The sequence below is a fragment of the Fundulus heteroclitus genome, chromosome 22 (genome assembly GCF_011125445.2).
Source record: "Fundulus heteroclitus isolate FHET01 chromosome 22, MU-UCD_Fhet_4.1, whole genome shotgun sequence".
Lineage (NCBI taxonomy): Eukaryota > Metazoa > Chordata > Actinopteri > Cyprinodontiformes > Fundulidae > Fundulus > Fundulus heteroclitus.
In genome coordinates this window covers 30,538,723-30,552,295 of record NC_046382.1, presented here as the reverse complement: position 1 = coordinate 30,552,295, position 13,573 = coordinate 30,538,723, and the positions used below count along the sequence as shown (strand labels likewise).

The following is a 13,573-nucleotide window of genomic DNA, read 5'->3' as shown; positions in this document are numbered from 1 at the left end:
GCTACATTCCTCCTCACGATAATGTTCTTACTGTTGACCTCGTAAAAGGTCAATGTACAAAAGATTATTTGCCTGTTTTTAGCCCTCTAGTTACTTGCTTGTAGTTTGTGTTGTTGTAGCTCCCCCACCCCCCGAAATCACCAATGCATTAGAATCCTTTTCACAATGTATTCAGCAAAGTAGTCAGCGGGAATCTCGATGTTAACATCACGATTCAAAGTAAAAATATTTCCCCCCTACTACATCACATAGAGTTTCTCTGATTGGTTGACACATCATGTCCTGCTGGAAAAGTTCAGATTTTCCAACTCTTGCATTAGCCACTCTAGAAGCGCTTGAAGCGCATCAAGCCAAATTTGCAGCACGAAACGCACAGAAAGCTTCAAATTTGCAGGGCAAGATGCGCGCAGGGCAAGATGCGCGCAGGTCAAGATGCGCGCAGAGCAAGATGCGCGCAGGGCAAGATGCGCGCAGGGCAAGATGCGCGTGACGTGCCACAGGACCTCTCGAAGCCCCCTGAAGCTCGTCCACCATAGTGTTTGCATGTGAAACCGACGCCCTTGATGCTCAAAAGGCATTTGGTCTAAATGCAGCATTATAATTTGTTTCATTAACGGCTATAAAACTGAAGGTGAGTAAAAAATGTTTGTGCTCATTCCTTGTTTGTGTAAGTCCCACAGAGTTAGATTTGCATTATGATTCATCAGTGCAATGGTTGTCTGAGGGCTTTTTCTGAGTGTTTGTGGAAGCTAACTGTTAGCCACCTAGCACTTAGTTTAGGGTGACCAGACGTCCCCGATTTCCGGGGACTGTCCCCGTTTTGGACCACCTGTCCCCGGCTAAAGCTGTCCCCGGAAATGTCCCCGATTTTACCGAGGGGAAATAAGTGTTGCGGTAACTGCGTGCGCTGCGCGCACCACTAGATGGCGGTAATGATCCTTTTGGATGTCAGATGCCATTAAAACACAAAGAGGAAGAAGAAGAAGAAGAAGAACGCACCACTTTTAAAACAGAAGAAGAAGAAGTGGAAATTCGTTGTTACAAGGGGAGCTGCCCTGTGTCATGGTAAGTATTTGGATCGGGCTGATCCTGTGATAAATGTTTGGTTTTTGTCCAAGTTAAAAATTATCAATAAAAAGTAAGACAAGACCACAAGTTGCTGCTCACATCAGTAAAAGACACTTGGATAAAATGTAACAGAATGATTGAAAACTCCTTGTAAGGCGCTAAACTGGTACGCTGGTTCTCCAGGGATCAACAAGGGTTCCTCTAAAGATGTTTTAGAACTGATTGGTGACCTTTAGTTTATATTTCAGATAGTTGGAAGTAGAGTTATTACTAGTTGTTTTGCTGATTTATGAGCATAGACTTCCAGGCTTAGGTTTAGCTTTTCTACTGCTCAATTTGGATATATGAAAGTTCCTTATGAAAAAATAGGAGTCAGTAACAGGAGAACTGAATGAAACAAGATCTACATGATCTGAGAATGATGGAGGAAGAGATAACCACCTGTTTAATGTCCATTTATTATGTTGTTTTTACTTGTAGCTCCAAATATTGTGGTAATTAGATTTGTAGTATTTAATTAGATGATATAATAATAAAATAATAACTGGAAGTTTTCATGTTGTACATTCTAATGTTTTTGGAACTGATTTTAATTATATAATGTCTGTTTTAGAATAATGTAAGATTGATACAAGAGGAGAGAGGAAGAGGATAGGAAGTCAGAAAGGAGATTAAATGGGTGGAGGAAAATAGGAACACTGATGGAAAGAACAATTGATGAGAAGAGATAAAATTTTACTTAGAGTATTATTAAAGTTCAAGTGATAAAGCGTTGACATGATTTAAGTGATAAAGTAACGTATTGAGTAATGTAGTGTGTGAAGTATACCATGTAAAACAGAGTGACTCAGGTTTGAGTTGAGAAACCTAATTGTCTGACAATATAACCTCTTTCTGAGTCTCTGCACTGAACATGAGTTTCACTGCTCTTCCCTAGCTGTGGCAGAATGAAGAGGCAGATTAGTTGTATTTTTTCTTGTGTTTTAAAAATTTCTGTTCTGCACATAATACATTCTCTTCTCCTCTTATTTTATCCAGACCTCTGGATACCGGGGCTGATGGCTCTTCAGACACAGAAGGCCTTGAAGAAACCAGAGATGATCTCATGTTAGCGACTCACTGACCGGAGTTATCTCACCTTATAGGAGCAAACAATATACTGGCACATCAACTACTACCATACACATAATGTAGTTATACACACTTTGTTTAAGTTTATACATGCTCATGCTGCACACTGATCCAAGGGGTCTCCAAGTCTGTGCCTTTGTTTCACCTCACATCACCACAACCCATTTTCTTGTCCCAAACAGGCTCCATGCACAGCTCCACTTCTTCCTGAAGCTCAGCAGCTCCTGATTAATCCAGGTGTGTCTGACTTCAGTAACCAGCCAGACACATCTGGATTAATCAGCTTGTCCAGTAAAGAAAGAAAGGAAACAAAGGAGCTGTGCTGAAGTTCAGGCAGTAGTGGAGCTGTGCTTATAGCCCATTATGGAAAGAAATGAATCTGCTTATTTGAGATGCACAGGCCCCTGATGTGGCCAGGTGACAATAATAAACATGTACCATCCTTTACCTGTGGGCTTGACCGCTACTTCTTCTTTATGTTAATGCAGAAAAAAACTATTTCTCATAGGTATGTAGACATGAGCAGAATAAGTATTTGTTGCACTTTTTTAAAAGGTTGAGGAACTCTGTCTTCACAGAGAGCCACAGTCTAAATGTTTGTATTTTCTGTTTTTTCTTTTCCTCATGTCACTCTCCCCTTAGGAGGTGGCAGAGCTCTTTGGGCTACACAAAATTGAAAAATCCTGCTAACCACCTTAGACCCCTCCACTCTCACCCCCATCACTTTGCCCCAACCCAAAGACACAGTTCTAGTTTTCTATTAACACTATTTATTAATTTTATTAATCTTAGGATATACTAAAAGTGTGGAGAGGCACATTCCTGGCTTTTACACTTGATTTTTTTTTGTTTAAATATTAATAAATATGTAACAATAAATGAAACCATTACTGTCCCCGTTTCCTAATTTCGTCTTGATGAGATGTATTGTTTTTTATGTACGAGCAAGAAATGTCCCCAGATTTGATTTCAGAAATCTGGTCACCTTAACTTAGTTACGTGGCAAGCCTCACTTATAGAGGCTTGTAGACCTGTTATATGGCAGAAAATATATGCATGGCTCATTTTTTTCACTGAACTGCCTCATTATAATGTTAATGTGATGCATACTTTATGTTGAGTAAATTACTTCTCCCACTTGGAGAAGACTCTGGGGAAGAACCCAACATGCTGACTTGGGAACACCCTGGATCCCCCAGAAGGAACGGGAAAGTTTTCCTGGGCAGGGGATAGTCTGGGTGTCCCTACTGGACCAGTTGCATCCAGAACCCAATCTCTATTAAACATACAATGTTGGATGAAAGGATAAATGTTGGGTTTTCATGAACTTGAGCAATAATCAAGATGAACAGAACATTTCAGTCTATGTGTAATAAATCCAAATAAAGATGTTCATGTTTTGAACTTAACACCAAGTTAAAATTTTTGATAAAAATGTAATACATTTGGATGTTCTTGTACAGGTGTACTCAAATAGATTACAAAAAAATATGATTTTAATTTGTTTACATTTTTAAAAACATTTTTGGCAAGATTTCTCAAATCAACTTCCCTTTTATTAGCATTAAACTGTGTGAAACAGTAGTTTTTATTCCAAAACAAATATGATGACTGTTGAATATCATTATTCACACAAGTTACTTGCTTTGAAGTGCAAGGACCTGAAACTGTTCTAAAATTGGACTGCTGTAGCTCAAGCCTTATTGTGCAGGAGGACCATTTGAGGACCACTTTTAAGGCAGAGAACCCCAGGAAGGTGCAGGTAGCATGCAGACCAACTCGTCAGGATCTTCACCAAAATTGTAATATTATCACTGTCCCAATCCTTCACACAGACTGCCCAAAAAGACCACCATCAGCAGCTTCAACGACTACTGACTTGTTGCTTTAACACTGTAATAATCAAGTGTTTCGAGAAACTGGCCCAACGTGCCTCCTACATACTTGACCTACTCCAATTTGCATACAGAGCAAATAGGCCAACTAAACATAACATTGTCACAGCGTTCCGCCCCACCATATCCCACCTGGAACACCAGGAATGCTATGCAAGGTTCAAGTTGGTCATTCACATCTAATACCAAAGTGGTAATCATTGACTTCAGCACGAGGAAGTCTGGCCTGCAGCCTATCACCACCAGTGGGGAACGTGTGGAGAGGGTGGCGAGTTTTAAGTTTCTTCACTGAAGCTCAAACACCACAGTGATCGTGAAAAATGCCCAGCAGTTTCCACTTTCTGAAGATCCTCAGAAGGCTCAACATGAGGTGGGAGTGACTGACTGCTTTCTACTGCTGCTCTATTGAGACACCATGGCTCACAAAAAGGCACTACAGAGGGTTTACAACACCGCCCAGAAGATCATTAGCCACCCTTTTCCCTCTTTTCAGGAGTTTCTGCGTGAAGAGGTTACACAACATTCTGAGGGACTGTACACACCCAGGACACCGAGTGTTTGAGCTGCTCGCCTCAGGTTGCAGATACAGAGTACTGAGGTTGCACACTATTAAGCCCTATTCGCACAGGATAACCATTATCTGGGGACCCCATGTAATAAATAAATTAGCCCCCCTACATCTGCTTTTTACGTGGCGCATTCGCACAGAATAACCAAAGCCTGAGATTTTGCTGAAATGTATGGTCATGTCCCTTGGCAGCATGATGATTGTCTCTAATTTAACTTCTGGTTGGTTAAATATTTTTTCAATCAACTCGAGGAATGACGTGAACCACAGTGTGAGTTGATGTTAAAAGTACTTTGTAGCATTCCCCCACAGCTCGGTGCTGTGTTACTGCCAGCGCTAGCCAGCTGTATAACTGAAAGCTACAAACAGAAAAAAAGTTATTCTTACCGCACAGTGCAATGCATGACATGATCCACCATTTGCATCTGACATTGTTTCTCCTCTACAGCCTTTTGTTTTTGATGGTGTACGTGACGAGCCAATAGGATTTTGCTGGCCCAGGACCCAAAACGTTTTCGAAACACTCCTAAGCAAATAAAAATGTGCCCAGGAAACAAAAACCTGCCAATTTCCAAATAACAGAAATGCCTATTCGCAGTAAATTAGTATCGTCACAGGACCTCAGGGTTCAGTAAAATATAGTAGGTAATTTGTAGTGGACTTTTTACTTGACAAATTAATGTCATGGTCAATTTGCACAGGATTAACAACACAGACAATCTCCGCAATTATTACGAATCGCATGGGGTCCCTAGGTAAAACTAATCCCGTCTATTGGTTTAGTCCCATCTATTATCTACAAGGTCCTGTGATAATACTAATCCAGTGTGAATAGGCATCTCAGTGATTTGGACAGAAATGGGTGGGATCCAATGTGTGATTATGTGTTTTTTGTTTCCTGGGGGCTTTTTCATTTACTTTTGGCAAAGAATGAGGGGCTATTAAGGTAAAAACTTCAGCAACACTTGAAGCGTAAGGACTTAGCAGACTTTATTTGCAGGTCAACATGTTTCGGCTTGTGGCCTTCTTCAGGGTCATTACAAATCACCACATCAGTTATCTTTAAGAAGTACGTCTGCTCCTTATGCTCCGAGTGTTGCTGAAGCTTTTATCTTACCAGTTTGTTGACCCTCTTCATGCACCTTGGAAGATAGTGAAGTTGTGCCAGAAACTTCTGAATCTCTGAAAGAATGGTACCTAGAAACCCTTTTGGTTCCCGGGCGAGCAGAACCATATCGGCCCCTAACTACAACATCAAGAAGAAAAGGCTAACGAGAAGGAGCTGATGCAATTAGTGGATTACATCATGCATTACACTGTAGGGTAAGATTCATTTTCTTCTATTTGTAGCCTTCTGGTCTGCAAAGTAGTTTTAACATCAACTTACACAATGGATCACGTCATTCCTCGAGTTGATTGACAAAGTATATAACCAACCAGAAATTAAATTATACGCAATACGCAGCCCTTTAACATCATATCTGCGGGATCTCTGTGAATTTAAGCTAAATCTCAGGCTTTGCTTATCCTGTGTGAATGCACCACATACAAAGCAGACTTATGTATCACACGGGGTCCCCAGTTAATGCTCGTCCCGTGCGAATAGGGCTAAACATTTCTTATCTTATTTAAAGCCCATCGACACCTTGAAAATAAAACTACCAAAATGAAATAGCTGGAACAGAAAATTTAACCTTTAAAAGCAATTTCACCTCAGGAATAGATCATGCGATTCAGAGTATTTCATATATTCCAGAAACTACTGCTTAACTAGTGCTTAATCCTCCAGTGACAACTGTAACCTGATGCATACCCTTGTTTCCCTTTAAACTGTATTGTTACTCTGATATTTGCTCACTTGAGCCAAAGTATTAATTAATTCAGCGGCTTCCAATAACTTACCAGTAATGTTACAATCTTGAGCGTCACTCCCTGCATACCGCTCTCTATCCGATTCTCCTTCAGGCTTCCATTCAAACCACGAGTGGAGTCCCACGATGCCAGCTTAGGGCAAGAGAAAAAAAAAATCAGATAGTTGAGCAAAGAAACTGAATAAAAATGGAAATGCAAGTATCCTCAAATGAACAAAGATGCAGATAAATGTTGTGTCAGTTTTATTTATTTATTTACAGCGCACATTAAAAACAGCAGCCATTAAACAAAGAGAGTACATGGAATGGGTGCAGGAAAAAAAAAAAAGATCTATCATGCGTGTAAGTCAAGAATCAATTTGCAGAATAAAATGAAAACAGTTCTACTTGCTGTAATTATCCTACATTATCGACCATCTTTAATTAATAGTAAGTGGTTCCTGTTTATTTACATCAACCAACTCCCAGCAGTGGAGGCTGAACAACAGGTTTTTAAATACTACCCTCTGTTGCAAAAGGAGTCTGCACAATTCTTTGCAAATCACAATACAATTAAAAAAAAAAACTACTGAAATAATGGGAGAACACTTTACTTCATGCTCCCCACATTAAACACCCCTTGGACTTTGTCTTGAGTCCATACGATCCTTTAGTTTTCAACTTCTCATTCCACATGGTCAGCCTCTGGAGCCGTGTCTCCGGTCTGTGAGGCTGATGTTTGTTAAATTCTTAATCAGTGCTGCTGGCTGGACAAGGATTCTCAAGGATCCGACAATTCATTTGGAGTGGCCTTTGAGTTGAGCTGACAGAACAAGACTTGTGGCCCAAGGTCAAACCTCAGGCCTTTCAGGCTTCAGAAAACATCAAGAATCCCCCCCCCCCCCCCCCCCCCACACACACACACACACATACACACACACACACACACACACACACACACACACACACATAAATAGACTCCACTGTACCACAGTAAGATAAGAAATGTATAAAAAAAGTTTTTAAAAGTTTAGGGGTTTTTTTTGCTTCATTTTCTTGGTCAATAAGGGAACTCTAACTTGTCAATTTAAAAGAAGTGTCCTAAAGTCTAGCTGGTTGTTAGAATTGTATATTAGACAAGATTCAGAGTGTTGCTGTAGATGACTCTAGAAACTTCCACCTACAGCTCAGGCCCTGGAGGATTTATCCACTGATCTGTAAAATATGGTCCAAAAAATTAACTTCCCATAAAAAGAGCAATTTATTTGATCAGGCTTCTTTTGCATGTGTCAGCATTGGGTTCCTTTACCCATCTAATTCAATATTCTAAAACTTCTCCTCATACAGTGCCTTGTATAAGTATTAGTACCCCTTGAATGTTTTTATTTTTATTTTTTTTATTTTGTCACATTACATCCACAAACCTGGATGTATTTGATTGGAATTATATGTGAGAGACTAACACAAAGTAGACCATCATTTTGAAGTGGAATGGAAATTGTACAGCGTTTGCAAACCCTTTACAAGTTAAAATGTTTGTCCTTTTCAAAATAGCTTAAGCTAGACTGGATGGAGAGCATCTGTGGGCATCAGTTTTAAAGTATTGTCATGGCTACTCATTTAGATTTTGGTTAGGTAAGACTGGATGGTCCCAATCTAATGAATGTGGTTTCTTAAAAACTATCATGTTAACTTTATTTTCCACTTCAAAATTATGTCCCATACAATTTGTGATTTGTGACTTTGTATTGGTCTATAACACCACATTCCTGTAAATGAAATGTTGTGGCTGCAGAAAAACAATTTGCAAGGCAATGGCATAATGTGCACATCCTTTTAGAAGTTAAAATCCTCAGAATGATCAAATGTAACTTGTAAAACTTTCCAATTTATTATTTTAGCTGACAAGCACTTAAACCTAAAAGTATCCCAAAAAGAAAGATCAATATGTTAGTTTTGTGTAAAGTCAATATTTTTTCAGGGCTCCTGTTTTATCTCTATACAACTTTGAAAAAAAAAAAAAAAACCTAATGAGCAAATGTCTGTGTTTGTCTCAAGCAAGATTTGAACGGTCTTGAAATTACAAACTATGTGTTTGTAAGAAATTACTGCTACTGATACACAAAGCAGCAACAGAGGTATTCAAGTATGAAAGAAAAGCATGTTGGCTTGCATGCTTTTCTGTTTGGCAAAAAAACAGAGCAAAATTTCTTTGTCTGTCAAAACCTATTGTATCTGCTGGGTCTTAGTGTAGTTCATTGCCATGTATAGCTTCACTGCAAACTCATTAATGAAATGACTCCTGCTTAATGGCACACTGGCTTTCTGTGTACTCTATATCCCCCAATAACATTTCACTCAGTAAAAGTGTCTTCTTTGCATCTAAGCACAGTAATAATGCCAGTTCCGTGAAGATCAGTGTGTATGTGGCATAAGAAGGTCAGGTTTTGCTGCAAGGATATGAAAGAAATGTTGATGCGAAAGTACATCATGAACCACATGCGAGTTGTGAGCACAAGTCTGCTGGTGTGCAGTGTAATGATGTCAGCTTATTCATCTGTGTTGTTAACTGGTGTGCCAATACAAATCTGACAACCACTGCCTACGATGCTGTTGGTTCTTTGAGAGGTGCCAAACTGCACACTTCTTAAGCAAAGACCCACAAACAGGACATCTGATGTTGCCCTGTGGTATCTGGCACCAAGAGATGAAAGCTGGAGTATTTACAGATTCTAGTACTTGCTCTGCCTCCATCAACATGGTGTCACAGGTTCATGATGTGTCCTGTTTCTGTTTAGTTTTTTAACACGATCTTTCCCCTGGTGGTCGGGAAACCTTGCCTAGTTTGAGAGTCTCAGCTTTTTTTCTGTTTTGTTTTTTTAATCCAAGTGCTCATAATAATTCTGCCCATCTGTCTACATGACTGTGCTGTGTGTTTGTGTTTCAGAGTGTGCACTGAGGCAAATGTCAGTGTGCACTGACTGCCTCACAGGGGGCTATTTTCTCCATGAGCAGTTTTGTCCTCTATGAAAAACACTGAGCAATCCCTGCTCTGTAAACTGAAGAACACTAAAGAGGAACACTTCTACTTCACAGAGCTTTGCCCACCAGTGTACCACTGGGAGGGGTCACAAACAATACATATAGCAAAGTCGCATCACCTGCACTTGCCTAGAAAATGTATGGCTCATCCTGAATTGTGAACTGGTAGAAAAATAAAACCTGTTTTACTAGAAACAAAAATCAGTATAGCGCGGGCTGTCTGTGTAGGCTAAATCTTCTGCTTCCATTTGTCTTAATAAGTAGATAGTAGAATAGTTATTTACTAATCCCACAAAGGTGAGTTACATCTTAGTATAATTACAGCTGTTTTGTGAAGACCTTGAAGTTTTTTTTTAAGGTAACATTAGTGATGAAACATTCTGAGGACTAAAGGACACAAACAGGTATTCACTATTTATCTGTTAAGAAGTTTAAAGCAAGGTTGTGTTAAAAAAAACAATATTCAATTTTTTTTTAACAAAGAACCAAGCACCTTTTAGCCTGTTATTGCAAAATTAGTAGAAAAAAACAGCACACCAGCACTCATTACATGGTTGTCCACTTAAGACAGACGTGTCAAGCTCAAGGCCCACGGGTAGTCAACACATCTGATGCTAATGGCGAAGAGGTGAGAAAAAGCCAACACAAGCCACATAGTTCCCAGCAGCAACTTGTTTAAGTCTACCATAAGGTTTGGGGAGGCAACTTTTAGAAACTGAATAAAGAATGAATGATATGGCTAGATCAATATAGATTTGATTTGTTTGTTGCATTTCATTTTGTATGACATTACTCTCCAGGAGTGACTACTCATTTGCAGATTTCAGGCATAACAGTCTATTTACCTCTTTTATGGAGTCATGTTGGTGCATTCCAACTAGGAGTAACAATCTTTAAATCTCATTGTATATATGTGCTGGTCTTTCATTTTTCTAGCAAATCATGCTTGTGAGATACAGTACGTTACTCGAAACCTTGTGATGTTATAACATGTATAGTAGCAAACATTTAACTGTTCTCCTGACTAGTTGTACCTTCAGTGAAAATCCTATGGCTTGAGAACAATGAGTGATAGATTTTATGTTTAGACTGGTGAGAAATGTAAAAGACTCAAAGGTAAAGGGACTCATACTCCCTTGTAGACTGTTGAAATTTGAATTTAGGAATAAAAAGATATGCACGATTTCCATTATGAACTTATCAGTGTTATGAATATAAGCAGAAATGAGAGTTGTATGGATGACAGTACCAGGGTCGTTTATTCATATTGGCTTATACAACAAAGTGAGCATCAGTAAACACTGAAAGGTATAGTAGATGATCTTTTTCAGCTTCAAGTTCCGGGTTATCATCTTATCTATTGGTTGTCCCACATGCCGATCATTGTGATGCGCTCATGTAACGGCAATATGTGTGCACGCTCCTCGTGAGTTTTCGCTTGCTGAGTGCACATGCCAATCTTCTAGTGTTTATGTATCTGGTTAGCTTCAGTGTTAGCTGGTTATTGTAGCTCCGCTGCTCTCACCGTATACTTTGAAAATGGCCACAAGAAGCAAACTGTCTTAACAAGCTAATGTGAACAAGAGGAAGGCCTCAGATGAAAGAAATAAGACCAGAGTGTATTTGGGAGATATTTTTCACGTGATGCCCCTGAGGAATGTAAGAGCAGGTAAAACGGTCTTGCACATGTACAGCTATTCAAAAAGCCAATTAGGCGTTTCTCATCTACATTACAGGAATAACCATCCACTCTACCTTTAGGTGAAAGTGTTTTAGACCATAACATACAGATGTTGGTAGATATCAAAATTCTTATATCAGGTTTGGATCCAAGCCAAAATGAATTTATTCAATCATACATGAATGTTTTTCAAAGGCATTTTTTGTCCTTTCAGTAACAATGTAAAATTAAATGCATATATGCAAATTATTGCAAGAGCACAGTCCTATAAGTGCTTTCAGCCTCTCACATTCACAAAAAATTCCCCTCAGTGAAGCGGAAAAAACAAACAGCACATACACTGGATGATGCACATTTGAAATAAACCGAGTTGCAGTAATGTTTGCTCAGTTTTGTTTTGTTTTTTATGCCCTGTATTTTTTTATAGATTGAGGAGCACATGATGAAGCACACATTAGGGTTTTTAGATAACTGTTCTGGAGTTTGGGATGAAGAATTTTAGTATGGCTGGTGTCATTTTATTTTATTACAGATGAAGACAGTTGTGGATAGTAGCTTCTGCGAATGTAAATGCAATCTGCATGCATTAATACATACTTTTAGGAACTTGCTGATTTGCAAATAATATTTCTGTTATTGTGATTATCTATCGCAATATAATGTGAGCGGTCTAATGCCTTGCTGGATAGAATGTGCTCCAAGGAGCTCTTGGTAATTTGTCATCTGTATTGTTGTCCAAAATTGACTGAGGGATTTCAATCTTAGCAGGTGTTGGCAATTATTAAAATAGACTCATTTGGAACAATTTATTTCTCACTTTAAAGGGAGTTTATTATGAATATTGCACATAATTAGCATTGTGCCAATATTATAATACGGTGCAAATGAGTCAGTGAATAAAGAAGCACTACCTTTTCTTTCTTCTTTTTTTTTTTTTTTTTTTTTGCTTTCCGTACCTGCGGGAGAGATTTCAAGCAGCCAAGGGACATTTTAAAAACATGATGGAGCCTGAGAGTGCGTTTATAAAAGCCAGCCTTCGTGGCACTTCGCAAATTAATTGTTGGATCAACACCTCCATCAGCCCCCTGCAGATCTATTGTTGGCAAGAGAGAAGTGCCCTTTAGAGAATATTTAATGTCATTTGTACTTGATGAGTCAGTGAGGAATTAGTTTGGGTGGATGAATGTGGTGGCTTTAAACTACTGCATCATTTACATGCAGCATGCAATGTTGCACATTAAAGCTCATGGGGAACCGTGCATCTATTATCATCAACATCAGCAATTGCTTCTTGAAGGGTGATGATGGCCAATAAGAAAATTCTGTTCTAACCTTGTGACTGATAAACATGTGCCCGTACACTTGACTCATCCTCCGTGGATTACATTTCTGTTGCCGCTTGTCACTACAGTATGACTAGAAAATGATGATTTTAGGAGGATGAATCTGCAGGCAAGTCAGCTCCAGATAAAATTACACAAGTCCAATTATGGCCTAGGTTATTGGTTCAAATTCTGGAAAAGGTGGCAAGGATCTACCAGCCAGAGATGCTAAATCAAGACTGTTGATGGTAACATCATGAATATAGATGCATAATACATCTAATGACTGTTGTAATTGTTTTATCAGTGCGTGTGGAGTCAAAAAGGATGGCTTAGATGCATTATTTGGTTGGGCGTTGTGTTTCAAGAGCCATGCATCCAAATTCTACAAGCCAATTAATGGGTTGGATAGACTCTAACTACCCTCAATACCCATTCTTGATTTATATTTTGAGTTGCTGATATGCTGAAGCTCACAAAGAAAAATAGTGTCATTATAATGAAGAAAAAGAAATGAATTGCATGAAAAATCCAACCAGGTAATGTATGTTTTTTTACGTGAACAAATTACTAATGGAATATTTTTTTGTACCTTGATTAATTTGTTACAAAATGTTTAATAAATGTCATTTTTTATATATATTTATCCAGAAGAGAAATAGATTGATATAAACTGGCTTAATAGAACTGTTTGAACAGAGATTTATAGACATGTTCATGAAACTGGACAGCAGATCTATTTCAGTTTCATTATTGGGAGGTTTACGTTGAGTTTAAAATTAATTTTGAGGTTTGAAGAGTATTTACTGCAGTAGAAGAAGGGCAAACATGATCACACATCCTATTGTTGATTATCCAACTGGTTAATCCCAAAGATCGCACAGAAGGGTAGATGGGAAAAGAAGACGGAGGCTGTATTGGGATGAATAAAAACTGATGCTTCTAGATTTCATTGAAAAACTGTATCTTATAAAAGCTGTTGGATGAAAACACTTGAACCGTATGAAATCATGGCC

General features: G+C 38.8%; 1 protein-coding gene across 3 annotated transcripts in view; it reads right to left on the bottom strand.

The window, feature by feature from the left end:
- The window catches only part of grid1a (glutamate receptor, ionotropic, delta 1a), a 347,515-nt gene that overhangs the window by 33,897 nt on the left and 300,045 nt on the right, over nucleotides 1-13,573 (bottom strand). For all 3 annotated transcript variants that reach the window (XM_036126094.1, XM_036126093.1, XM_036126092.1), the window contains exon 9: nucleotides 6,565-6,666. In XM_036126094.1, coding sequence (XP_035981987.1) covers nucleotides 6,565-6,666 — 102 coding nt within the window. The remainder of the gene's footprint in view (nucleotides 1-6,564; nucleotides 6,667-13,573) is intronic.